Source organism: Primulina eburnea, chromosome 2 (genome assembly GCF_022965805.1).
Source record: "Primulina eburnea isolate SZY01 chromosome 2, ASM2296580v1, whole genome shotgun sequence".
NCBI lineage: Eukaryota > Viridiplantae > Streptophyta > Magnoliopsida > Lamiales > Gesneriaceae > Primulina > Primulina eburnea.
The window spans coordinates 47,721,391-47,749,321 of NC_133102.1; the positions used below are offsets into that span (position 1 = coordinate 47,721,391).

Sequence of the window (27,931 nt, forward strand, 5' to 3'; positions counted from 1 at the left end):
CCTGTATTAGAGACACCACCATTTCTTCCTCTACCATTGCTGCCCTCTCCTGTGGACGGTAAATCGAGCCTTGTCGTCATTTTTTTTCTCAATTTTCATCCCCTCATATTCACGTTCATCTCTTGTTGGGTACAGTAAAATTAAGATTTTCATGCTTTACCTAGAGATTGCGATAAAATTCGGATTTTTTGTTTGGTTTCTCGTTTCTTAAGACTTACCATTTTTTTCAACTATTATACGATTTTGGAGCTTGTTTGGCTTGTTTCAAACTATGAAACCGCTCAAGCCTAAAAATTTCATCTAGTCGAATTTGAACTTGAGCTTTGGTGAATTTATTTAGTATAACATAGTATAATTCTTCATAGTATCATGGCCTCAATTATTCGGATTCGTGGACAATTAAAGAACACAGTGCTTTACGAATAAATTTCTGTGTTCGATAGGAAGTTGATGGGTACTAAGAGATGAAAAATTATGCAGAAATCTTTGCATTTAGGTGGTTTATGAGGAACAAAAAGTACAAAAGAGAGCCTTTACAGGTTTGCTATTATTCATTTTTGTCTTCCCATTTGTTAAAGTTGTTAGCTGTCAGGTTCTATTAACCAGAATTATAGCAGCAATTTCTTGGGTTCCAAAAGGGGCCTCAAAGTCAGTCCTTGCTTTAGCTGATTCTCCTTCAAAACAAGAAATTGAAGAGATCTTGAAGAGTGATACCTTTAAGATACGGTAGGATTTGTTGTTTTCATCCTATAACTGGTGATTTTTCCATTGAATGGTATCCTCAAAGTTGAAACCAAATTGGTAGAGCTGATACAATCGTATTTTCTTTCTTCTTTTTCACATTTTTTCAATTTGGTGATATGGATAAGGGCTTTTCTAGATTTTCTGCCATATTATTTGTATGTTTTTTTTCATGATTGTTATCGGTTGCAGCAATGATAATGGAAATAACAAAGAAGATCACAATATGGATTTTATGCATCAAAGCAAGATGATGAAGTTTTCAATGCACTAGCTGCAGCTGATGCACTGGGCAAAGCTTCCAACAGCTCAAACCTGGAAACAGATGGATTAACTGATGCATTGAATGAACTTGACATGGACAATTATGATGAAGAGGATGATGGTAACTTTTGTTTGGTTTCCCTCGATACCGAACAATCGAACTTTGACTTGATTATCATTAAAATGTTTGCACCTTAAATCCCGATGATGGTCTGCTGATTTGGCCTCATATGTTTGTATGGATGTGTCAAAATCTTATCTGATACGAGATGAGGCTGCATTTGTTTAAACAGGCGTCGAGTTATTTGGTTCAGGCCTCGGGAACTTGTATTATCCAAGTAATGACATGGACCCTTACTTAAAGAATCAGAATGTAAGTTGCTTCACCTTACTCTGGCTTCCTTTTAAAGGTCCCTCTTCTTTATTGAAAAAGAATTTTGCCGTGGTCTAATTTTTTCCCGTGTTCTTTGAGCTTTTACACATCTATCCTTGCCCTTTTTTTGGACTTCTAGGATGATGACTCCGAAGAGGAAGAGTATATCACTATAAATCCAGAGGATGCAATCATTATTTGTGTGCGTAATGAGGATGATGTCTGCCATCTTGAGGCATGTGACTTGGTGATAGGGTAAAAATCATATTATATCATCAAATTATATTTTAGAGATATTACAAAATATACAAAATATTGCATGGCTATGCACAAATATAATTGTCATATATCACAAAAGTCCATATCATCTAGGAATCTACGCTTATAAATAAAAGGCTCCTAGCCCTAATCAAGGTACGTTTTCATGTACAATTATTTACGTTAGTCTTGTATTTTTCTCTAAAAGACTATTCGCCTCCGGGAGGAGCCATCTTATATGTTTTCTTTGATACACAGTTATATTTTTGGAGCGGTGTGATTCGGCATATTGAAGAAATTTGTTCGTGATTATCGGTTGAAAGTATTTTATTGGGTGCGATTTTTTTTATCGCATGACTGAAGTAAATCATAAAAACAACAAATGCTTCAACTTCTTTTTAATTGTGTCCTGACAATAACTGATGAAATTCTTATTTAAAACCAGGTTTGGATTATTGAAGATCCCAATGTAGGGGATATCAACATATATGTACACCACGATATTGTCATCCCAGCTTTTCCACTTGGCACAACCTGGCTTGATTGTCCTATCAAAGGTGGAGAAAAAGGTAAAGATTCAGCTTTCTCATGTTGAATTCTAATATCGGTGTTTCCCTCACTAGTTTAGCTTTTATCATTCATTTTTAGAGCTCATAAATTATCGATCTTTCTGTATCTCGTTTTTGTTGCCTGCTTCTAAATTGAATCTTGTGAGAAGGTTAAATGGGGAGACTAATAGTTCTCCATCGTATGTTACTAGTTTGTCATTATTTTGTATGATTCTCAGAGCAAATAAGATCTTTGGGCTTTTTTTTACATTCGAACAAAGATAATAACTTATTGCTATGGGTGCTGCTACTGTCCTTTTAGGATACTCTTTCAAGGAATAATTGCAAGGTTTTTCTTCTATGGTGTATGATCACAGTTCACATTAATTGAAACTTAGTTATACGAATAATTTGGATTTTTTAATTACTATCTGCATCCCTACATATGTTTGCCATTCTAACTTGGCATGAAATTTCAGGTGAGAGTTTAGGTTGAAAAATGAAATATTTGGATATGTTTGTATATTTTGCTCTTAAAAAAAATATTTGTGAGTTAACCTTGTCACACCCAAGGTATTTGTTTGGAGCAAATTTGTCATTTCGGGAAATATAAATTATTTAGGGGTGTCCCGTTAATAAAAATGCTAAAGCAAGTAATAGTTTTTAGTTGGGACTTGTCAACTGCAGCTTGTGTGTGCAGTAGGATAGATGTATTTTACATGGTTCACGGTCAGTGATGATATTCTTTTTTATTATTTGTGAAATGTGTATAGACTGTGAAGCATAGATCACTGTCTCTCATTCGATGATTTTATTATTGTATGGTATTTGTGGTGAGCATAGAGTATGTACTGAATGATGGTGGTTAAATTGCAATATATGTAAATGATCACACAGTCATATTGTGTGTGTATATAGGCTAATTGATCATGCAGATGTGTTGTGTTAGGGATCTTTAACATCATTTTCTTTAGTAAAGTTCTTCAAGTTAGTTTCTCTTAAATTTTGTTAATATGTATTTTCCGCTGGAAAAAGTACTTCAAAGGTGGCATCGTTTTATCTGGCTCGCTTTGGACTTGAACATTACTTGATTCTATATTGTTCTTTGTTTTCATCAATTGATGCTTCTTGATAGGCAACTTAATTGCTGTTGGATCTATAGAACCAGCCATTGAGATATGGGACCTTGACATAGTACGTGGTTTTTTCGCATTTAGTTCTTATATCATTGATTTTTGAGTTAAATGGACAGATTTAATGGAGCTCTCCATATTGATGCTTTTAGATAGATGCAGTTCGGCCAGCTGCTGCATTGGGCGGTGTTATTGAAAAGAAAAAAGGGAAAGAAGGTTTGCATCTTAGTTGTACGTGAATGCCTGCTTAAAATCCTCGATACATGTATGTTTTGCTGATTATTTTCCTTGGGGTGCTAGTAGATCATTACTATTAGGTTTTACTTCATATCCATGACCATTACAGTAAAAGAAATTTTTGGGTCAATATCCCTCGACTGTGTCCGTTTTTTAAAATGAGTGCGTACCTTGCAAATGGCTAATTTGATGTGAAAGAGAGTATTATGGATGGGAACAGTTCTACACTCGCAGTTGTCTCCAGAACTTATTAGTTATCTGACATTGTACAAGTAAATCAAACATGACTATTCAATGTTTATTGATCTTCTTATAATTATTATATGCTCTCTCTTTCTTGATGTGCAGAAATCTGTTAAATATAAAGCTGGCATTCATACTGATTCGGTTCTTGGACTTGCTTGGAACAAGGAGTACAGGTTTTCGGAGCTTCTGATGATGTTTTTTAACTGTTCAGAATTTGGGAAAAAATTCTAATGATCAGTATCGCTCAAATTATGTATACATCCAGGGACATTCTTGCAATTGCAACTGCAGACAAGTTGGTTAAGATTAGGGATGTGGCCACCGAAAAATGTGATATAACCATGGACCACCATACAGATAAGGTACGACTTAACCTGCATCACGTTGTGTTCTGAACATAAGAAATTCACCCCCTGCTCTTTATTTTATCAACATTTTCTATCTGTTTTGCTCATAGTTGTTACAGGCGTGTGCTTAGGCACTGGGCACAACCCATGCCCCAGAGACTTTTGTCATTCATACAGTCAATGCATACTCTCGAAGAGCTACTTTTACGGAGAAAGATTAAGTAGTTTTATGTGATAAATGTCACTGTATTTTAAATTATGCTCACCCCTCCTCTTGCAAGAAAGGTGCAGTTATTAATTTATTGTCGCTTCAGGATATTGTACACCAACCGATCTTTCAATGTTTTCTTGAATGTGTTTTGTAGTGGGGTACTAGAGACTGTGAACCCCGTAAAAGTGCAACAATAATTCCGTTTTTGTTTCTTTAGTTGGTGGGAATTTTTGATGGAAATGTTAAACTCGCATCCATTTTGAAATTTATTTATTTATTTTGATGACAAATGAAGCAATAATAATTTTTCAGATGTATACTTAATAAAATTTAGATATGTGTAGTAGCTTACAAAACGATACAGAATTTTGTTGTGCCACGAAGAACACATAAGCAAAAAGAAGCAAAATCCCACCGCAAAATAGTCATACGAAGTTGATCTTAATAATGGCCGTTTAGCAACTAAGAAAAGATCCCGACAATGCACAAGCAAAAAAAAAAGAAGAAGAAAAAAGAAATAGAGGAGTCCCATGTTTTCTTTCAATTATTATTTATTTAAAATACTTTGGTAACTTATATGCTGCAGTCTTCATCTTCACAAACAAATACAAATACAAATACAAATACAACCTTCCATGTGTGTATTCTATTCAATTCAATTCAAGATCGTTTAGAAAATCCAACCAATGGCGAGGACTAGATCGTCGTACACCAGGTGGAGATTCCTAAATCCTGCCTATTATTTTAAGAGACCAAAGCGTTTAGCTTTTCTCTTTATGCTCTTCGTCTCCGCTACTTTGCTTTTTTGGGATCGTCAAACTTTAGTCCGCGAACACGAGGTACAATTGCCTTTTTTAACGATATTCGGTTACGTTAGCCTTTCAGTGATCGATTGTACAATAATGAACTGATGCAACTGTCTGTACTAATTGAAAGAAAAATTGGTTGTTGATGTATAATTCTACTACTTTTCCATATTATTTGTTTGACGGGATCATCTTTTTCATATTCTTGTTTGAATTGCTTTTTCTTGATGCTTTGATGGTAATTTAGCTCGTAGGTGAGAGAACTGTAATACCACCACTTTCCATTAACTATTCATTGAACTTTTGTGCAGGAAGAGGTGTCTAAATTGAATGATGAAGTTATTCGGTTAAAAGATCTGGTAACGTGTGCAATTCAAGAGTTTCAATTTTTTTCGGTTGTCATTATGTTCTTTCGTAAATCCATATTTTCTTTAAACCCCCGTGTCGTTCCATTTCCTTATTGTGTTTGCACCTAAGAGTTCGTTTAATATGAATCTTTCTCATGTAGGATTATTTGTAGGTCTGTGCAGATATGCATTCCCAGTAAGTTTGATTCAAGGAAGCTTCTCATTTTCGTATCATATGATGAAAATAACCATCACAATACATCATAGATAAAATGGTTGAAAGTTTTGTGCACTCTTTTCCTAGGATTGTCCATCCACGTTTTTTTTCCTTAGCAGAGTTGCTAGTTTTCGTGCTTTTCCTTTCTTTTGTATGTAATTAGCATGATGCTAAGAATTTGGTTGATAACTTTAGCTTGAAGAAATAAAGACTGGTCAAGAGGATGCTAGAAAGGAGAAGTCTAGTGCCCAAGGCCATAGTTCAGGCAGACATTCAGATGTTTCTGATGACCCAATTGATATTGAACGACGAGAGAAAGTTAAAGATGCCATGATTCATGCATGGACTTCATATGAAAGATTTGCTTGGGGTCATGACGAACTCCAGGTTTGGTTTCTGCTTCTGTTGTCGTCGACTTTTTTTCCTTAGTGTTGAAACTTTGTTTTGCAAGAGATTGAGTACGTGATATGATAATAGTAGTTAAAATAACTATATTTTTGCAATAATTATTCTTGGAACATTGCCAATCTGGTAACAGAATCCAAGAGGTTAAAGACCTCTTGGCTAATAAGATAAACAACGTGCTCCCATCTTCTGAAGTTTGTTTCTCATATAAATTTTTATCATTTTGCCATTATGTTGCACATTATTCAATTCATATGGCAACGGTAGTAAAGGTTGGAACAAATTTGAAATCACATCGCTCTTTGGTTCTCTCGTTTCTTTTAAGTTAATCTTAACACAAGCTTCTGTACTACAAGCTCTTAAGCCTCAGAGTTTTAATTAAGCAATTATGTTATTTCCTTTCATCATTTAATTGTTTGAAGGGGCTAAAAAATTTAGAGAAGATATAGCCTAAGAATTGTTTGTTAATTGCCTATGATCTCAAATTTTGTAACAGCCTCAAACCAAGAATGGCGTCAACAGCTTTGGTGGTCTTGGAGCAACTTTAATTGATGCTCTTGACACGCTATACATTATGGGTTTGGAGGAGCAGTTCCAAAAGGCTAGAGAGTAAGTTGAGGTTTTGCTGTCATTGATCTGAGGATGTTTTCTTTACTTTCTGTTTTCTTTCTTTTGCCACTTTAAATTCTGCAAATGAAAGCAGAAACTTAGTTGATAGAAATATGAATGAGATGAAACTGTTGGTCTCCTGTGTACCTTCTTCAGTTTACATTCAATGTCTCATATTAAGTTACTGAAGAACTTTACCTCCCGTCATTGTTCTTTAATGCACCTTTATTATGGCAGGTGGGTTGCAAAGTCCTTGGACTTTAACAAGAACTATGATGCAAGTGTGTTTGAGACAACCATAAGGTTGCTTTATGATGTTTAATATGTCTTTGTTATTCCTTAGTCATTTGGCACGCCTGAATATACATATAGTCTTGCTAACAAGATTTGACTTTTTCAATTAAGGAGATAAGGAACCTTTCAAGCTCTTTGCTGACAGTTCTAGTTTTTTCCGACAATCCAGAGTTGTAGGTGGACTTCTCAGCTCATATGATCTCTCTGGTGATAAAGTTTTCCTTGAAAAAGCTAAAGATATTGCTGACAGACTCCTGCCTGCATGGGATACTCCTTCTGGCATACCATATAATGTTATTAACTTGGCTCATGGGAATCCGCATAATCCTGGGTGGTCAGGGGTAAGTTGTCATTTCTAAAGTAGCTCCATCTTTTTCCAAGATGCGGTTAAGGTTCATTTGTTCCTAAACTTAAGCCTATATTATTGTCTAAAGCTTTTGTTATACTTTCTTTTTATGTTGGAATGAGTTGTCTTGAAAATTTAACTCAGCAGTTCTTTTATGCATGGGTTACTTCTCTTAATTTACTTCTTGATCTTGGTCTTATGGCTTACCTACCGGCTACCATGCACCAGCACGTTTCTTTAATTGCTAAGAGAGTTTTATGACATACTACTTTTTATTCTAAATTTTTCTCCTATTAGTTGAAATTACCTTTTTGACTGATCCACAGCCTTTCTCAAAGATAAAGTCACTTTTTACATATAATAATGCAATCAGATTTTCTTTGAACGGTACCACCAAACTTATTCTATTTTAGCATGCATGTATGCATATATAATATTTTATTTTCATTTAGGGTGATAGTATCCTGGCAGATTCTGGCACCGAGCAGCTGGAATTTATTGCTCTTTCCCAAAGGACAGGGGACATCAAGTATCAGCAGAAGGTATTTTTGTCTAAAAAATTTTTTGTGACAGGTGAGAAAATGCTTGCAAAGAACTGAAGCAACTCCATGAAACATCATTGGTGATGGAGCATGTATTTGTCTACATGGGAGCTATATTTAGATGGTCAGGATTTCAATGACTGAGAGGACGTTAAACCCAAGCAATCGCAAAACACAAAATAAGATCGATGAATCAAATGGGGATAAATAATTCCACTATTTTTTATATTAGCACAAGCAAGCGACAGAAAATTCAAGTAAAAAATGAAATACCCCACACACAACAGACCCACAAGTGCGGCCTCTCTACTTCCTTTCTGGACTCTTCACGTGTAAACCAATTAAATGATGGCTTATCCAGCTTTGGGCTCTTGTCCTGTGTCCCATTACTCGCCCAAGTCACTTGGAATCATGACTATGACCAAGTCAGATTGTGATTTTACTTCTCAGCGAATTTTTATGATTTGTCTTTCCTCAATATAATTAAATCCCGACCTAAATGTTTCAGGTGGAAAATGTTATATTGGAGCTTAATAAAACCTTTCCACCGGATGGTTTGCTTCCTATATATATTAATCCACATAGAGGGACGAGATCTCACTCAACCATAACCTTCGGAGCCATGGGAGACAGGTGTTTATATATCTGAAATTTCTAATATCTTATGTTCTGATAGTCTGAACTCTGGAATATTTGCATACTGATCAATATTTATAAATAATATCAATAGTTATTAGCTTATCTATAGTGTTTAATGAAGGAACCGAACTATGCAGCTTTTATGAATATCTACTCAAGGTGTGGATTCAAGGAAACAAGACCGCTGCAGTGAAGCATTATCGGTACGTATCTCCTCACACACTCACATGTGCTCATGTTCCCTGAAGGTCATGGAAGTATGTTGAAGTTCTTTGCGTCTTTCATTTTTATGTGTTCATCTTCATTCTGCTGTTGACTTTCATTTTGTCCATGCTTCACTTGCATTTCATTATTTACTCTTACATTTTTCTTGGTAAAATTTGTTTGCTTTGTTGGCTGGCTGTTTTTTAATTATCTTTCAAGCATTGCTGAATTCTTGTGATAGTTTTTCTTTCCGGCGATCTTCTAATAACCGTCGTGCTATTCATTCCTACCAGGGAAATGTGGGAGACATCAATGAAAGGTCTTCTTACCTTGGTTCGGAGAACTACCCCTTCTTCTTTTGCTTATCTCTGCGAGAAGAATGGAGCTTCATTGATAGATAAGGTGGTTAATCTTTGGTTGGAAAGCAGTGTTGAAATTTATTATTTCAAGTGATTTGAACATTTTCTCTAATTCATTAGACAATTGCAGATGGATGAACTTGCATGTTTTGCTCCAGGAATGTTAGCATTGGGTTCTACGGGTTATGCTCCTGATGAAGCTAAAAAGTTTTTATCTCTAGCAGAGGAGGTATTTATACCAGTTTCCTCATCATCAAAGTTTCACGAGCTGATAAGCCTGTGAAGTAGGTGGCCATTTACTGCTTTGAGTGGATAATTTTGACCTCTTTGTGCAGCTAGCTTGGACGTGCTATAATTTCTACCTATCAACACCCACGAAATTAGCTGGAGAAAATTACTTCTTTAATTCAGGACAGGTAATTTTTTCTTCCGTCCACGCATTTATTTCAGAGCATATCTTGTCCTAAGAAAGAAAATGTGCTGCTTTTTTTTCATGGTTTGATCGGTTTATAATCTTACAGGATATGAGCGTTGGAACTTCATGGAACATATTAAGGCCAGAAACAGTCGAGTCACTCTTTTACCTCTGGCGTTTGACTGGTAATAAGACATATCAAGAATGGGGATGGAATATCTTTCTAGCATTCGAGAAGAACTCCCGCATAGAGACAGGATATGTTGGATTAAAAGATGTGAGCTTCTTTGCTTTTGGTGTATTTTCTGGTTCTCGTGGTTTTTTTTTTTCGTTTGGTGTGAAAAAACCTACTACTATGCTTTTCTCTGGCACTTAATGATCTGTTATTCGATACAACTCTGATATAATTTTTAAATGTCTTACACATTCTTTATGTTTGCACTTTCAGTTTTCTTTGAGAGAAATGAAATTCATGCCATGACATGCACTTTTTTCAATCTTGCTGAAGAATTCATGGATGAAGGTGTGAGAATTATTTTCTACTTGTCAGGTTAATACTGGTGTGAAAGACAACATGATGCAAAGCTTTTTTCTGGCAGAGACGCTTAAATATCTGTACCTTCTTTTCTCACCATCTTCGGTCATTTCACTGGATGAATGGGTTTTCAACACAGAAGCGCACCCTATTAGAATAACTCCTCGAAATGACCATGTGGAAACAATGGGAGTATCATTTGGAAAACATAAACCAGAAACTCGATCACGTGCCAGGAAAGAAGGTAGATTTGGTGAGAACTAGGCAGTATTTGGGGGGCTGTATTGAATAAATATACAGAGAGGCTTGTGGATGCTGCCAGCTGGTAGCTAGAATAACCTGTGCGATGGAATCTCTTTTGATATTTGACCAACACTAGGTTATTGTTGTATTTTAGTGGGAATTTTTTTCCTTACCAAGTAAAAGTTGCCAGTTTTTGGATCGGATGATCTTTAGCGAATGCAAGTGTGTATTCATCCATATTATGTCTGAGGTTGAATTTAATCCAAGTCTCCAATTTTCTTGGGAATCGTATGTGAGATAAAATAACTCTGAATTGTCATGGGTTTCAATTAATTTTGAATATATATTTTTAAATTCAATTGGTTATTCGAATATTTCAAATTCATTTGCACCTATTTATTTAAATTTAAATATTTGTTATGAAAAACTGAAGTACAAGTCTAGAAGAGTTTCTTAAAGTAAGGAAGACGAATTACACCAATTCTTGCCTCGCCCACGAAGGCAGCGGTGCCCGAATCAACAGCGGCCCTCGTTTGACAGGATGCTCGAAAGCCAAGCTCTCCGCATGAAGTTGGTGCCCTTCATACCGTGCACCCTTCCATTCATACACACCTTCATACTTTACATCCCCTCGAATAGGAATTCCAAGATACTGGCAGTGCAACCTGATCTGATGAGTCCTTCCGCTCCTTGGACATGCTCTTACTACAACCTCCGCTTTCTCCATGTCACACGAAACATCGGATTTCTCTTCCACAACAATGGTTTTGTCTCCACGTTTTTCCGATCCAGATAAGTCCCCATTTACTGAGATGACCTCAAACAAAGTTTCCATGTCCTTCACAGTAGATCCACCAGGGAGCGTCCGTCCTACATCTGAACTAGCATAAACTCGCCAAGCTCCATGTTTTGATCGACCATGACCGGACTTTATGATGATATTTTCCCATCTCGGAACAGTTCCTACACAGAAAGCAATGTAAGTTTTATTCACCGTGTGTTGGGCGAATGCTTTCACGAGCTTAGCCGCCACTTTATGCGACTTGGTTATGAGCGTGACGCCGCTTGTATCACGATCAAGACGATTAGCTAAATGGAGTTGCTCCCCTAAAACCAACATTTAGTTAACACGCATAGAAAGAAAGAACCATCAAGATCAGCTTAGATCTCAACTAATTAATTCATATGTGCAGTGATAGTAATTTGATTGAATGAGTCGGGCACCATTATCGTTCAGCAGCTTATGAACAGCAGATAAAACGCTTTCGCAATAGATTCCCTGAGGCTTATTCACAGCGATGAGCCATTCATCTTCGAACAGAAGCTCGGTTTTAGAGAGAGAGAAAAGTGACGATTTTGAAGAAGCTGACAATGCTCTGTTCAACTCCAAGTTCTTGGATATGGCGGGCGGTGGAGGGGACAGTGGCGCTGGGTAGTTGTTACCCGGCGTTAGGGTTTCCGCAGCAGCCATGGTCATGGAGAAGAATCGAATGGGAATGGAGAGGGGCATTCTTGTCATTTAATGTGAGAAAGAACACGTGGTTCCCAAACGGTGTGTGCTTTCGTGGTTGTGTTGTCGGTTTCTCGATTAAAAAAAACAAAAACAAAAATAGTAAAACGCTCATCTTGAAGGAAATTGCTATTAAAGTTCCCTTGTAAACTAAAAACGTGTATTTATTTTAAATTATTTACTTTCGTTATATCTTTTTGTTTGTTATTTGTGTATTTCTCTTAAATTCTCAGTGAATACAAATATTTTCTCATTAAATTTAATATAAATGATGTACTTTTTTTGTCAGAAATGATATGTTGATGATATATTTTATGTATCTTTTGAATTTTAAATACATTATATATATGACAATAACGATTTTCTGTCTAATCTGACGGATCGAGTTCTGCCTCTCATCTCCCCTCTAAGCATTGCAAAACTTCATTGGCATACATTTATCTATATTCACAAAATTGCACATCCTCTACTGCCTTTTACTAACAGTCAAATCAACGAAAATTCAAATTTCAGAGAGCGGAGTTCTACAATATGTTGAAAATAGGAACCAGAAAAGGAAAAAATAAGTGACAACAACAGCGAACCTATCACAACTACAGATTAATTATGCGAGCTTGACATAGTATTCATCTCTTTCAAAAACAGCCAACATATCACAAAAATAAAGTTGTCTCTATTATTTTAAATGAAATTTACATTCCATTTTTTTAAAAAAATTATATCTTTAATAAAATTTAAAATAAATATAAGAATAATGAAATTTACACTCTTATTATTAGTCAATACACAACTTTATTTCATTATACTCGTAGCAGTGCAGAGTGTACCTACTTGAGTGCTAATGGGTTGGGCTACTATGCTCATGAGTTTGGTTATATGCGTGTCTATCTGCTGATATTGTCTCATACTCCTTAGATCATGTTTTGACACTTGAGAATTTCCCAATAGGTAAACAATCTCAATATTAGTATCACTAATGCGCATTTAACCCCAACATGAACAGTAAAAACTTGTGTGAGACGGTCTCACGAGTCGTATTTTGTGAGACATATCTCTTGTTTGGGTCATCCATGAAAAAATATTACTTTTTATTGTGAATATTAGTAGGGTTGACTCATCTCACAGATAAAGATTCGTAAGACCGTCTCACAAGAAACCTACTCAACATGAACTATATCATTATCTTTATTTTAAAAATAATTTACTTTTATTTGATTTGTCTTTTTCCCCGATTTATGAACTCTTTCTTTATTTTTTAGATGTTTGTTTGATTTATTTTTTTTCATTGATTAATATATTTTAAAATAAATTGAAAAAAAAATAAAGTTTACATTTTTGTTCAAATTTTAAAGCTCTCCAATTTTTTAGTAAGTGTTATGTGAGAATGTCTCATGAATTTATATCTATGAGATGGATCAATTCGCTCTATTTACGGAGTGAAAAACAATGTTTTTCATAAGTCGAGTTGGATAAAAGACTTGTTTCACAAAATTGACATATGAAACAAACTCATAAAAGTTTTTGTGCCAATTTTTAAGTCCATTTTAAGCTCGTAGGAGTTTTTGTTCTAACTTTTAAGTTGACTAAATTAACTTCGATGTATAACATAAACATTACGCGAATAATAAATGTGAAAACTCTAATAAAATTTATAATTATATTAATTAGCAAATGATATCTAATAAAACTATAACATATATAACTAAATGATTATTAATTCGTTGAATCATAATATAAAATAAGAGCGACTGAGCGATATATGATTCTTATAATAGAAAATACGAGCAACTTCACGTTTGGGGTCTAGTTACTCTATTTTAGTGTAGTATAATGGAGTGATAGTGTAAAATATAAAAAATAATGTCATAATACAAAGAGCGACTAAAAGCGACTGAGGGATATATGAGTGATTTAATAGAACCACTTGATGTACTAGAAAATATTGTTTTTAGCTTATTTCACACTATTTTTCCTTTTATAATCTCTTATCCATAAAAATATATCATAATATATTAAATAGCATATAAAACATGAACCTGCTCACTATTTTTTTACTATATAACTCAGTAGCCATTCGGTCGCTCCCAGTCGTTATTCGGTTTCCTTCAGTCATTTTTGCCTTATTTCACACTATGTTTAATCTCGTAATTTCTTATCCATGAAAACGTACCATAATATAGTAAATAGGATATAAAACACGAATTTGCCCACTTTTTTTTACCATATCACTCAATCGTCATTCGGTCGCCCTTAATCGCTTTTAGCTTATTTCACACTATTTTTCATTTTATAATCTCTTATCTATAAAAATTTATCATAATATATTAAGTAGCATATAAAACATGAACTTACTCACTATTTTTTACTATATAGCTCAGTCGCCATTCGGTCGTCCTCGGTCATTTTTGCCTTATTTCACCCTATGTTTAATTTCCTAATTTCTTATACATGAAAACATGCCATAATATAGTAAATATGATATGAAACACGAATTTACTCAACTTATTTTTACTATATCACTCAATTGTCATTCAGTCGCCTTCAATCACTTTTTAGCTTATTTCACACTATTCTTCCACCTTCTACATTTACATCAAAATCCCATTTTCTTTTCTATCTTCTACATTAATATTATAATTCACAGCACTACCCTCCACATCTTCAAAATCCACATAACTGTCATTTACTTTTTCTCTATCAACTCCAATATCACAAATCTCAATTACTTCCACATGCAAAACATGTCTAGTACGCGAATTACCAAATGATAGATATGTTCCCAAGGATCGGGAATTTCGTATATATATATTAGACATGGTTTGCAACTACTTCTGGCAAATAACTCAATGTCAATTCAACATCTGATTTAGCCAGACCAAGTGTCTCGTATATTTCATTCATTACACATTCTATGGTCAAATTACTACTATCAATGGAAATAGTTGTCCATTCTTTAGATTCGGATAACCATGTATAAGTTCTTTGTTCATCATGCTTCCACTCTCCATTAGAATTAATCAAAATATGGATGATCGTCGTTCCTATACAAAATAAGCAATAAAGAGTCATAAAAACTAAATGATTTAACATATAATCGGATGCCATAACATATCAAAGTGAGTGACTAAAAACAGAATTGAGCGACTGAACCCATAATGTTTGGGCGACCGAACAATTAAGAACGAAATATATGAAAAATTATATTTACAATATATACATTGTAATAAAAGCCAGTAAATCGATAAAAAAATTGAGATGCCATTAGAACTTACACCTGATTTAACATATTTTACAATGTTGAGAAAAATTGAATTTTTTTTTTAGGAAAACAAATTACTACAATATTCTCTTGTTTAATGTAAAGGAAGAAAAAAAATTGAGGAGAAGACCAATTAGTGAAGGATGAAGAAAAGAAGAATTGTTGTGAGAATGATGAGAAGAATAGAGGGAAGAAAACGTTAGTTTATGGTTAAAAAAAGGATTTGAAAATATTTAAAATGAGGATAGAATAGAAATTTAAAAAATGAGTGTTAGTTTTTTAAATATGACTCTATTTTTGTCTAGCTTCAAGCTTAAGCGAGCTTTTTAAAACACCGGAAAATAAGGTGATATTTGAAATTTTCTAGTTTAAAAGTTTAATGTTTGGACATGTGAGTAAATATTTTTTAATAATTTATTTAACCATGTATATTTTATAATTTATGAATAAATGAAGGTTATTATTTGAAAATTATACGAGGATCTAAATAATCTTCCCAGTTTGGTTTCACATGATTCTCCGGTATGGTAGAAGCGGTAGCAGATTGAATTGAATCCTGTCAAAACATGTCTCCAACAACCACAATTCACGGCCCTTCTTTTCCCCCGCTTCTCCAGGTACCTACAATTTATCTGCACTGCAATCATCAGTTTTTTCGCTTTACTTATTTATTCGTATTTTGTTTTGGAAAAGCCCACTGGTCTTCCAATGGTGGTTTCCGCTCGAATGCTGAAAGGGAACATATTTGCAAAAACCCATTTGCTTCGGTTATGCACCGCCAACACCAGCAACAATGTGAGCCTTTGCTGCTCAGTTCTTTCTCCTCCATTTGTTTATTTTGGGTCGAAAAGAAGGGATTTTCGGTTTTAGTTTTGTAAAATTATGGGTTTCAGTTGTTTTTCTTGGGGGAACATAATTCACGAGCGATTTGAATACGAATCTATTCAGTGGATAAAAACTCGACATACTTTTTTAATACATTGACACTCCTACAAATGTTTAGCACATTTTCAGTCCAACATGTGTCAGTGCGACTTATTTAATGCTGATTTATTGGATGTTTCTCAGTTAGTTATGTAATCGCACCTGCTACATTCTATCCATGTTACACATTTGTTACCGATGGGTTTTAGAATATATCAAAACCAGAATAGTTGATGGATGGAATACATGAACTTGACAAGGGTGATTTAGTTAAATGATTGCTAATACATCACAATGCTCATTGACGAGTATGTTTAATTGATTTTGTTCTCTATCGCTAGAATATTATTGCATCCAAAAGCTAATAGGAGGTTGATAGACTGGTAACTATTAAAATTTGCTTCTTTCTGGCCTCTGGTGCATTTTGCATTTTGTATATGCCCCTCTAATACGTATTATCGGTGCAACGGTAGATCCATAACTCTGCAGATTTTGACAAGACTGCGGAGGAAGAAGGTATTTATTATAGTATGTGAAATAGCTCAATAACTTTGATGAATACATGATGCATATTTCCCTCTTAATTTAAATCTTCACTTATTAGGTTCGAGTGGGAAGGACAGAGATTCTGAAGCAACCTTAGCCAATCAGTACTTCCCACCTTTTGACTTCTATCGAGGAATATTATTTTCACGGCTCGTGTAATAATTTTTAACATCTTACTATTTTTCGAAAGTGATCCACGGAGCAGTATGTATCCTTTCCATTTTGCTGATTGTTTTGGGGCTAAGTATTGTTGTTTCTGCATATAGATCAATACTGTATCTTGAATTGTCTATAGTGCATGCTTTCTGCCACTTTTATGCCTCCAGACAATTACATAAGATAGTCTCGTGTATAAAAGTGTTTGCTTATGTGTTTCTAAAAGAGAAGAAGCATCCCTTTTCTTTCAGATGTTATTTCACTTTCTTTTTTGTTGAACTTTTCAGGATACTGACGAGATTGAAGAGATATGGTATCTCAGGAGTCTTGTCCTATGGCCTTCTAAATACCGCATATTATCTTCCTACTTTTCTCGTGGTCTGGTGAGTAGTTTGTTTTTTCTAAAGTAGTTGAATAGTTTGGATTTTTTTTGAATAAAATGTAGCAAAATTCGATACACCTACCAAATTGTTCGCATATTTTGTCATTCGGTTAAAATTTTCATACTGATCTTGTATATATAGTAAGCATTTTGATGAGATGATATGTCTTGGCCAACCTTCTTCTTTCTTCATTTTGGTATACACTTTTACAAGTTTCCAGAAGTTGAAGTACTGTGATCTTGATGCATTGTAATTAGAAATAATAGTTTGCTCCCAAGAAAAGGATCAAGGAAAAGAAAACAGAAGAAATAAAGATTCTCATTAAATTGAGTGCATATAAAATAATCTATCTAATTTCTCGTCGCTGGACACAGCTCCAATTGATATACTTGTCGCTTCTGCTCTATGTCGTATTTCAAAAAAGTAGAATTCTGAAGCAGCAGCACATTTGTAGATTAGAAAGCAGAATTCTAAGTGCCATTGTACGTAGCAGATGAGAAGTGGAACAAAGTAAGGCAGACTGGTCTGCTGACAAGCTTTCAAGAAGAAATAAAGTAAAATAAGCATATCAGAGAAATTATACAGACTGCAGCAATAGCTGCGAAGTAAGCATACTGAGCTGTAAGAAAACGGCATTGTCAATGAAAGAAGTGACCAGAGGGCAGGAACCTATTGCTGAGCTGGGCTAATGGGCAACTCTATTATTCAAAGCAGATAAGGTCTTCAATTCCATCCAACAAAGGTGACCGCAATTCCAAGTATGGATCTTGTGAGGTCTGTACCTTGCTAAGATAATTGGATATAACATTTTAAGGATGTACCATCATTCATGGTGTTAGGGCGAGAAATTTAGACCCGTGAAATAGAGGTTTGCTCTTTGGTCATAGCAAATATTATTCAATTACACCCCCTTCTTAGCGTGGTGTCACAAACAAGTTGTTTGCTGGTACATGAGAATAGCGCTAGCTAAAAGGCATTCTGCAAGACTTCCTAGTTAATAAGGACTTGGGCTCGTACATTTAATAGCGGTCCTTTCTTTTTCTTTACGCTTTCTGCATTTTCCTGGCTACATACTGCAAGGATGCATATAATTATGCCCACAAAAATCACTTGCTTCATAGGTTCTATGTCACTCCAGCGCCTGGAAGAATGGGTTATCTGGCAGCTGTTGAAAGGTAAAATTTTCTTTTAATTGCTTCTTGCATGTTCAAATAAAATAATAGGTTTAGTTATTTGCAGGTTTCTCAAAGTAATGGGCATGGTGTGGGCAGGGAGCCAAGTAACTAAACTCGTGAGAGCTGGAGGGTGAGCTGCTTTTGTGGTCTAGCATTTCTTCACCTTCTCATATCCTCTGCAACACACAAATATTTATGATTAGTTGTTTAACTTTATTTTAGATTAGAAACCTTTGTCTCCATCGATACAATCGACTCAAAGCAATAAAACAAGCGTATCATGTCATTCCTGCAATTTTTTGAGATGATTCATTGGTGTTTAAACTGTATCTAAGAATGTTAAACAACGAATCGTACTTTTTCAATGGGACAGTCATGCTTATTTGATTTGATGAAAGTTTGAGAATACAGAATAAGAAGATTTAAAATTGGATTTACTTTTGAAAGTTTTTTTAGCATTCAATTCATTTCAAGTTTTAGGTTATTTAGATATCTTTGTTGATGATGAACGCAAGCGAAACGACAAAAGAAACATTTAAATGGGGAGCCTGGTGTTTTTTACGTTCCCCTCCTCTTCATTCACTGACATTTATCTATATGATTCAATGGCAGAAAGTATAGTTTTTCGACTTGATCTCTTCGAGTATAGATATTTAAAATGGAGATCAAGTGAAACATCTCAGGTTATATGGCTATTTTCCTCTATTTTTTGACGTGGACCTGGAATATTAGAAATGTATTTTAATCTACAGAAATTATTTGGTTATTCCATCACATGGTCCTTGCGGTTGGGATTAATATTGAGTACTTGGCCTTATTTTGCTGTTTCCTCAGCAGTTTCCTTGTGATGTGATTCACTTTTTGTGATTTAAAATTCACCAACAAAATTGACTCCAAATCTCTAGGCACTGAAAAAATATCATGTGTTAGATCTTTTTTTTTAATCACTGGAAAAGTAACATATATGTTCTCTAACTAACAGGGCTCTTGCACTTGCTCCGATTGTGGATAAAGGATTATCGTGGTTCACTGTCAAGTTTAAGCTTGAGTCCCAAGCAAAGGTAGGCAAACCATTCACTTATTATATAAGCTTTTGAATTTAGTACTACCTGATATTGCCTTTTCTGCAGGCATTTATGGCCATTACTGGATTTTGTTTCGGGTTGGCCTTCTTGACGTTTCTTATAGTGACCATACTCTGGGCATAATGTTTTTTCTTTCCTATCCATTAGTTTGTTATCGCATCATTTCCAGCAAACTGACAGTGAGTGGCTCCTCTCCTATGTGTTCTGGAAACCTCTTCGCATTGTGGACTGCATGAGATACACATGGTTGGGATTCAAAGCATTATGTAGGCATCAATTTGGATTAAAGTATGTGCTCAACTTCTTCTAACGTGCAATCGGCATATTGTTCAATTTATTCCCTGAAATTGTGATATAAGTCAAACATCACAGTTTTGCATTTCGTTTTGTATTTCCCAGTAAAATGCAACTCTGGCCATGTTCTATTTAACTGAAATTCTTAAATATTCATTAAAAAAAACCTCAGATATTTTATTATCATTATACATGGAAGCTGCTGAACTGGTTCTTATTCAAAAATCATTGCCAAATATAGATTGGGCTTTGAAATGGAAAAAAGAGGTAAATGTTGTAAGGATCCTTCCCACGTACATATAATGCATCTGTGCTTCAATGAAGATGCCCTCTGCATGTTAATCGATCTTGATAGGTTTTGAATTCTTATCTGAAAGAATATCAACATTCCTTTCATTATCATATCTACCGTGTTTCCAAATCTTCAATGCAACTAACTTGTATTCTTCAAATGGAGCAAATAACAAATTATCCAGAAGACTTGAGACATAATTTTAGAAATAAGGAATACTACTTGCCGATGATTATTTACTATCTTTTAATTGCTTAAGAGATGAATCCAAGTGAATTATAGTTAAATTTGCTCATATTCTGTGGATGAACTTAAGTCTCGTCTTAAATCTTAATTCTATATTTGTGGAAAAAAGGTAATACATATTACACGGGGTGGGAGTGGGGCACTCCGATTCGTTATTTTGTGTCCTAGTTTGGTACATTTAAGTTGAATAATATTGTGAAAATACAAATCCATTATTTTTACAATCAACTCTCTTGATGAGTTAAAAAATTAAAACAAAATCATTGGCAACCTTATAAACTATTTGTAGTATAAATAACTTGTGTCACTTGGCTTGAAATTCTGTCATAAATACCAATATGTAGCGAGTACACCAAATGTATTACAAGCGTATGTTTAAGTATTGGATCCATAATCTGATTAATTGTTGGCCACAAGCTATGATCGGGCAGAGATACGTAACCCCAGAGTGCGTTTTTATTGAGATTTTACTCTCATTTTTCTATGCTGAGATAACCAAAAGTAATAATATAATTATTTGCAATTATGTTTTTATCATAAATTTGGAACGTTGCTATATTATTGCTTATTTAATGCAGTACCATTGTAACAATTATATGAAAAAATTCAAATAATTAAAGATTGATTAAAACCATATAGATGTAAAATAATTATATTTTGAATAATTGATTTAAAGAAGACCAAGAAATCTGGTAAACAAAAGCTTGTTAAAGAAAGCTACAACAATGAATACAAACTGCCTAGGAGATGATACCGCTGTACGCTTATGTTTCTTGCTCAGATTCCACAGGCTGCAAAATTTCTGGAGCTGGTGTTTCGGTTATCGGCGCTTCCGTTGCAGTAGATACAGATGCTTTAAGAATACCTTGAAGCTCAAACTTATTGATGTAATAGCTAAGGGACGGCCCCAAGTAATCTGTGGTCAGCGTGGCAGGTTGATTCTTGCCAACCTAGGAAAAGTATGGAGGCAGCTGCAGCAACAAAGACTAGAGCAATGCCAGCAACAACAGTCACTGTGTTCCCCGATCCATCAGCAGAAGAACCTGCGGCTCCAGAGCTGATAGCACTTTCTGCCACATAAACTGCAGGCTGAGCATATGAAAAACAATAAGATACAGTACAGGTTTGGACATTGAATTGTAGCACGAAAACAAGGACTAGAAATGAGCGGTCAAAGAGATATTAGTCAAGCGATCTAGGCAAATTGCATTTTCAGTTTCTTACTTGACTTCATTGCATGATAATTAGCTCAGCGAAAACATAAAAATTACCACAACCTTGTACTAAAGTACTGAAGACCAAAACTTGGATTAATCTTTGAGAGAAATTCATGATGTACTAACCTCGACAGAATATATATTCGTCTGGCCTGCTGTGTCCTTCTCTACATACCCAGTCCAACCTCGTTTACGTGGTGGAAATGTACCTACGACTTTTGTCTTGTCACCAGCTAGCCATTCCACGCTCACTTTTCCAACCTGTTAATTTAGTTGAATTCATTGTTTGCTTTTCTCAATTAACTACAAAGCACAAACATTTCCCCCTAAAAGTATTTCAAGAATTGGATATAATAAATAAGCAATCACTGCTAAACACGCATATATAGATTAGAAGCTTAATTAAGAATCAGCCAGCCATTCATCAGAGACGGAGAGAAACAGACCTCTTTGTCGGGGGCACATTCTTCAACATTACAATCAGAACTTTCATCAGAAGAAGCCCTGAGGATCTTGAAACTCTTCTTCGGCTGCTCCAGCTTTGTGCGGTAATTCTTGAACGGCAATCTGCTGCTGCTAGCTGATAGGACACACGCCATGAATCAAACAAATCGCATTTGTGTGTAGGAGAGGAATTGCTCTGATAATGAAGAATATATATGTGGTTGGCTTCATCAAGCCAATCCAACCATGTTCTGATGACCATATTTTTCGATATTTTTATATTTTACATTCCTACCCTATAAATTTCTTTTTTTAATAATTTATTCGATAAACGTGTTTCTAAATCATCTTAATAATTTTGTTTTTTTTTTTTGTAAAGCTAATTTAAACAATCATAACAGTATATCAGCTTTAAAATTTTCTATAATTTTTAGCTATCTTTTAATTAATTTTTTTTATGTAATAGATCATTTGCTTATTTGATATTTCTAAAAATATGTATTTCACATTTAAAAAAACTAGATAATTTTTAATTTGGAGTTTGATATATTGCAAGCTAATGACCTCTTTGCGTGAGAGAGGTCCATGATTGGTCTCAAATCAAACTTATCGTATTTTCATTCTAGAAATTTCAGTACTTGGGAATCGGGATAAGTTTCTATGAGCTTATATTTAAACCAAATTTATTTTAAGTACTTATTTATAATAACTCCGATACAAACTAGCCACAAATAGTTAAATGTAATATATATTTTTTGGTTTATTATGGTCGAAATCAAACTAAGGCAAGTAAAAAAAAATCATAATCATTTTTTTGAAACATTTGTAAATAATACCTGAATATACAAAACTTTGATTGTGATGAATAAATCTTTGCACAAGCGACAAAAATTAATTTCATGAACGATGTATTCCAGTGATTTATCAACAGTGGGTAATAATTTAATCTGCAAACCAAAAGATATGAGATACTTCCTTTTTCTTTGTAACTTACCAGCAAACAACCTTAATTTGAGTTGAAACCGCCCATCCTTCAAAGTCTGCATCAGAATGATAAAGCGTGAGGATTACAAAACAAATGTAATAATAAAACAATACTACGAATGGGTTTCTACACTGTTATTACATACCAGTCGCTTAAAGTATCTGGTTTGGGTGGATTTTTTGGCCTCCTCTTCCGAATCTGGTTTGGCATGATCTAGAGCCTGAGGAACGAAAATTCTTGTCACCCTTGTGCAAACTTAGATTTCGAAGTACATGTCAAGTGGGAAAAAAATTATAAAATGCCAAAGCGTATGATATATGCTTGCTTTCCTCAATGTTGGGAAATGCAAACTTAACAGCCTCCTTCATCAAGCAACTCACTACTCCTTCCAATGACTTTTACAAGAGCCCATATTTTCAATCACAAAAACAATGCTAGATACACACCCTTCCTCTAGTTAAACACTAATTCTCAGCAGTTGCTTCTTTTTACTTTTTAGAAGTTGATTTTTCGTTTTTAAATTAGAGTTTAGACTCCATTTACTAAGTTTACATCATAGAACATGGAAATGAAACAGTGCGACAGGTACAACACACCAAAACTGCTAAATCATCTATTTAGTGGCAACAACTAATTGACCCAGTTGCATGAAGTGAACTTATACAAATGACATTTCCCTGGGTATCATAGAACAGTTTACATATTCATCTCTCTTAAACTCTAAGGAACTCAACATCAGTTTTACTTTTACAAGATCCAAAAGCTTGAGGTGCCAAATACCAAAAGAATGACCCAGAATCATCACTTCAATTCCGCCAAATGAGACTCGAATATACCGGTCTTATAAACTTGATCAATTATTAATGAGAGATGATTTCTTCAATAACCTAGATATGGAAAAGCAACATGCCTCGGGTTGGAGAATGGTCAGTGGGTAAGGTGAATCAAGGCTGTCATTATTGCAAACAATGGTCTCTTAGTAAGGTACTGACCAAAATCAAGAAAAGTACACCACCCTTAGACATAATAATTTAGATATAATAATTAAATAAAAGATGACAGGAGATAAAGAATTAATGTAGCAATGAAAATTGAAGACTCACTTCAGTGAGTAAAGAAGATAGGAGATAAACAATAAATGTATTGATGAAGATCAACGAGTGACTCCACGCGACATCTCATCCAGGTATGCACGAAACCTTCTGAGCACTGTTTAAAGAAGAAATCCGTGACTGCATGCAAGTAGTACAGATATGTCATTTTAAAAAGACTTCAACCACATAATTTGAGCAGAAATGAAATTGTACAGAGTTTAACAACACAAGTTGCCGTGAAAAACTAAAAAGTGATGATTGTTTCCGTAAACCAGGATATTCTAATTCCATTGTCTTTCTTGCATATATCTATAAGATCACTGAAGAGTGAAGATGCATTATGTAAGTGCCTAATATGATTCTTGTTATAGTAATTAATTCCCCTGTCACTAAGCCTGGTTGATGCAGCTTGATCTCCATACCTTGTCCTGAAGTTCAACAGCTGTACCAGCTCTAGGAGTCCTAAATTGGCTCATTTTTAGTTCTCACTGTAATGACTGAACACAACATGCTGACAGACTCTAAAGTTCAAAAAATCAACTAAATTGTCGCGTTTAAATGGCACAACATACAAGCCTTTATCCCATTAAGTGGGGTCAGCTATATGGACCCCCCTACGTCATTGTGCTCTGTCTTCTATCGTATCCTCATCTATATTTAAATAATGCATATCATGCTTCATCATGATTATCCAAGTTCTTGTATTTAAATGAAGCAACAATAATAAAGAAATGACATCAAATGAAATAATAAATCACAAACAAGGAAAATATTATTTGCGCATAGCAATCACAGCAAGTTACAGCAGTAATTAATATGCAAAGAAACGTCATCAATTTTTCTTGCACTTTTTATGCTATTCACAGAAGGATTCTGAGCTTAAAATTGGAAATGAAGTACAAAAGTATATGGTACTTGAATATGTGTTTTCTTGTATTCGTCTTGCACAGGCTGAAACTAAATAAATACCTTACTATTGATACATCAGCATCTTCCCTATTCTTCTGGAGGACTAGCTTTAGATTTTCCTACACACTGGACGTTATTTCCTAATAGGTCAAATGAGGCTCGGATTCAACTTAGTGACCAGTGAACCGACACCTAACTGCACCTAACAAAAGACCAGAAGATTGGTACTTCAGCTTAATTATTTACACTCAATTTATCCTCTCCATATTCTCTCCTATAAATTAAGTTTAACTATATAAATAATTTTAAACCTTCACAAATCTCTTTTTTCCCACAAAGATTGGTATTTTAAAATATTCTCTCTACCAACATCATATTTGACAATATGGAGAGAAAGGAACGTATGCACTCTCTTCAAATTTTTATTTTGCAATTGAGTCAGGTTCTTTCATCGAGTCTTTAGAGAGGGTCAAATTGATTGCAGAAGACGAGGGAGTAGTTTTGGATTCAGCAGGGTAGTATTCGGTTAAATGGTGCAAGTTTTCTTGTGAATTGCAGTGTTTGGGAAATTACAGTCATTTGAGATGTTGCAAAAAATGTTATCTTCTTGTTCTTTTTGTCCAAATTGGTGTTTATTACGTCGGCAAGAGCATAATTGTCAAAAGCGAGAGGCTCAAAAAAGCGATACATTGTCTGGGGCTTAAAGCACAAAGCAAAGCACACTTCACGGTAAAAAAAACGCAATTTTCCTGAGTCGAGGAACTTTTTGAATATCTCCTCGAGCAACAAATCTAAACAATTAGTTTGCACATAGACTCCAGTACAAGTGTGAAAATCGGTTTTCCAAAAGACAATGTAAAAAAAAAAAAAGTAAATTTAATCAAACAAATTGAAAATATCTAACTCTTACTTGAAACTTGAAAGTAACATAAAATTAAAATATTACATGCATTGATAATGCAACTTGCATTATCTGTTTCAACTTGAATCACATTCTTTTCTCCAATGTGAAGCACAAAGAAAACAACTCAAACATCTTGCACCGTGTGATAATAACCCGTAGAATCAAATAATTCAATAAATACATTTCCTCTTGGACCATTTACCAAAAAATTTATAAGAGTCCTATTCTTTTTATTCGTCCACTGGTCTGCCATGATTGTGCACCCATACTTAGCATGATCTTTTTCATGGGATTTGAGAAGCAAGTTAGTATTTGTCAACTCTCTCTTCGAATACTTAACCTCACTTCATGATATGACGGAGGTTTCATTTCCAATCCATAACTCTAAATAACATTGATACAATGCTCAAAAGAATCATATTTAATGGCATTAAAAGAATTCCGGCATCATACATCCATGCAGCAAATTTCTCAAACGCAATGTCTCTTAATATCTTTTTACTTTCATCAAACAGACTTTTATTTTTCGAACGTCTTTGCTCGGCAATTTCATCAACATCTTTCATAAAATAAAGATTAATATGTCCTGTTTGCTTACATTTTTTACCTTGCACCGTAGGAGGGATACGTAAACCAGATATTGGTCATTTCTCTTTCCCTTTACTTTGAATATCATCTTCATCTTCTTCCAAATCAAGAATATCATCAAAATCAAGAATATCATTCATTTGATTATTCAAATTACTCTTTTTTTTTCATGAACTCTTCAATTTCTTCTTTAACATGCTCCGGACATTTTGGACAAGCTTTCACATTTCTATTGTACTCCACTACTAAATGTAGCTTGAGTCGATAATCTCACCATTTGTTATTTTACCATAAAAACAACACACAACATTTTGATTTTTAGGATTCGAAAGCGTTACATAATTCCAAGCAATATCCTTTCGATTTTATGGCAATGATGTAATTGACATGGTTAAAACAACAACAAAAATCAATAACAATTACCTATTAAAATTTAAAAACACAAAACAATTATATTTTGTTTTATAGAAATTTATAAAATTAGGGTTTTACCAATTTTGGGCAGCAAAGAGGAGGGGCAAGGTGGGCGGAGTCCGGCGAGGCAGAGGTGAGACAGTGAGACACGAAGGAAGTGAGATGCGAGACAGCAAATCTGATGGTTTAGGGGCTTAAATTTTTTTGAACTTTTTTAAAAAAAGAGGCATGTGTTGCTTCTATGAAGCGCGCGCTTAGCGCTCTTCAATCTGCCGTTCTTCGGAGTTCCCCAAAGTGCTGGACTTGCGCCTTGAGTCGCCTTGCGCTTAAACGTCCAAGGCGCAAGCGACCGAGGCCGAGCTCTTTTAACAACTATGGGCAAGAAATGGAGATTCAGGACCATTTGATCATCCATTGTCATTTTTTCACGATGTCTTTAGTTTAAAGCTTTGGCAGAGTTCGGCTTGATTTGGGTCGAGATCGACTTGGGATTTATTCAAGGAGTCTCTCGAAAGTGATTTGGGGAGGCGTGGCAAATTTTTTTGGAATGACGGTTCACGGTTTGAGCAGGTCTATGTGAATGTAGAGGAATAGCAGTATATTTGAAAATCAAGAAGGCTAGGCTGAACAAGATTAAACTCAGGGTTTCACGTTGGAGTTCGAGGATTGTAGAGTGTAAATAATTTTTGTTCTCAGATTTGTATATGAATTGAGATCTAGTATTAAGTTAATCTATTTTGACTATGAATCTCACTTAGTCTTATGTGTACCTCTTGTTCGCATTTTGCAACTAATTTTATTAATCAACATAATATCATTTCTTATAAATAAACACCAAACGCTAAGTTTAATTATAGCATGGAGATCCAAAGATCTTAAAAAAACCCTGGTTAGCCCAATGTTATCTGGATGGCATCCCACATGTATAGCAAAGAATTTTTACCATAATATGTTGCATGTGTCTATGCACTGCAAAAAATTTATGCCAAGTACAAAGATGTCTTATCTTCTAACTGTGCAGTTTTCATATTTTCATTGATATTTGTTTCTTACATCCATAGAGAAAATAACACAATACTAAAACCCTGGTTAACACAATAACTCACGTAAGCATGAAATATCAGTAAACTCCAAACAGTTCTGCGGGACAATGACTGTTACCCAGAAGAAATGAGAAATAATAAACA

General features: G+C 34.6%; 5 protein-coding genes and 1 long non-coding RNA gene across 9 annotated transcripts; 3 read left to right on the plus strand and 3 right to left on the minus strand.

The window, feature by feature from the left end:
• The first annotated feature begins 369 nt into the window (after window positions 1–369).
• LOC140824404 (uncharacterized) lies at window positions 370–4,251 on the plus strand. Its single transcript, XM_073185994.1, is given in 12 exon segments — window positions 370–411; window positions 497–726; window positions 934–974; window positions 977–1,126; window positions 1,299–1,378; window positions 1,518–1,613; window positions 2,082–2,205; window positions 3,320–3,378; window positions 3,470–3,516; window positions 3,518–3,533; window positions 3,903–3,973; window positions 4,066–4,251. Coding segments are annotated over 12 exon segments (1,086 nt in total). The 3' UTR covers window positions 4,196–4,251.
• Window positions 4,252–4,889: 638 nt separating this feature from the next.
• On the plus strand, window positions 4,890–10,605 carry LOC140823942 (mannosyl-oligosaccharide 1,2-alpha-mannosidase MNS1-like). 2 transcript variants are annotated; one of them, XM_073185542.1, is made up of 14 exons: window positions 4,890–5,197; window positions 5,476–5,523; window positions 5,924–6,115; window positions 6,630–6,742; window positions 6,980–7,045; window positions 7,206–7,377; window positions 7,835–7,924; window positions 8,433–8,557; window positions 8,701–8,766; window positions 9,061–9,169; window positions 9,257–9,355; window positions 9,462–9,542; window positions 9,648–9,818; window positions 10,092–10,605. In XM_073185542.1, the coding sequence occupies exons 1-14, from the start codon at window positions 5,045–5,047 to the stop codon at window positions 10,338–10,340; spliced, it is 1,734 nt and encodes a 577-aa protein (XP_073041643.1). In that variant the 5' UTR covers window positions 4,890–5,044; the 3' UTR covers window positions 10,341–10,605. The 2 variants fall into 2 exon arrangements, with proteins under 2 accessions (XP_073041643.1, XP_073041644.1); XM_073185543.1 differs by lacking the exons at window positions 4,890–5,197; window positions 5,476–5,523 and adding an exon at window positions 5,688–5,707.
• Window positions 10,606–10,691: 86 nt separating this feature from the next.
• Window positions 10,692–11,913, minus strand: LOC140823945 (RNA pseudouridine synthase 1). Its single transcript, XM_073185549.1, has 2 exons — window positions 11,544–11,913; window positions 10,692–11,426 (listed from the first exon to the last, which is right to left on the minus strand). The coding sequence occupies exons 1-2, from the start codon at window positions 11,836–11,838 to the stop codon at window positions 10,792–10,794; spliced, it is 930 nt and encodes a 309-aa protein (XP_073041650.1). The 5' UTR covers window positions 11,839–11,913; the 3' UTR covers window positions 10,692–10,791.
• A 3,636-nt stretch (window positions 11,914–15,549) lies between these two features.
• On the plus strand, window positions 15,550–19,900 carry LOC140823948 (uncharacterized). Its single transcript, XM_073185551.1, has 9 exons — window positions 15,550–15,705; window positions 15,782–15,883; window positions 16,486–16,528; window positions 16,617–16,662; window positions 17,002–17,097; window positions 18,219–18,272; window positions 18,337–18,402; window positions 19,255–19,333; window positions 19,403–19,900. The coding sequence occupies exons 1-9, from the start codon at window positions 15,655–15,657 to the stop codon at window positions 19,478–19,480; spliced, it is 615 nt and encodes a 204-aa protein (XP_073041652.1). The 5' UTR covers window positions 15,550–15,654; the 3' UTR covers window positions 19,481–19,900.
• Window positions 19,901–20,825: 925 nt separating this feature from the next.
• On the minus strand, window positions 20,826–22,105 carry LOC140823949 (protein MAINTENANCE OF PSII UNDER HIGH LIGHT 1-like). The gene is given in 4 exon segments (XM_073185552.1): window positions 20,826–21,139; window positions 21,141–21,278; window positions 21,533–21,667; window positions 21,853–22,105. Coding segments are annotated over 4 exon segments (612 nt in total). The 5' UTR covers window positions 22,006–22,105; the 3' UTR covers window positions 20,826–20,953.
• Window positions 22,106–22,610: 505 nt separating this feature from the next.
• On the minus strand, window positions 22,611–27,820 carry LOC140823950 (uncharacterized). 3 transcript variants are annotated; one of them, XR_012116337.1, is made up of 4 exons: window positions 24,666–24,783; window positions 23,939–24,529; window positions 22,981–23,822; window positions 22,611–22,890 (listed from the first exon to the last, which is right to left on the minus strand). It is a non-coding gene; the product is annotated as an uncharacterized lncRNA (long non-coding RNA). The 3 variants fall into 3 exon arrangements; XR_012116339.1 differs by lacking the exon at window positions 24,666–24,783 and adding an exon at window positions 24,899–27,820 and having other exon boundaries at window positions 22,622–22,890; window positions 23,939–24,067; XR_012116338.1 differs by lacking the exon at window positions 24,666–24,783 and having other exon boundaries at window positions 22,629–22,890; window positions 22,981–23,055; window positions 23,939–24,208.
• Between the last annotated feature and the right edge of the window lie 111 nt (window positions 27,821–27,931).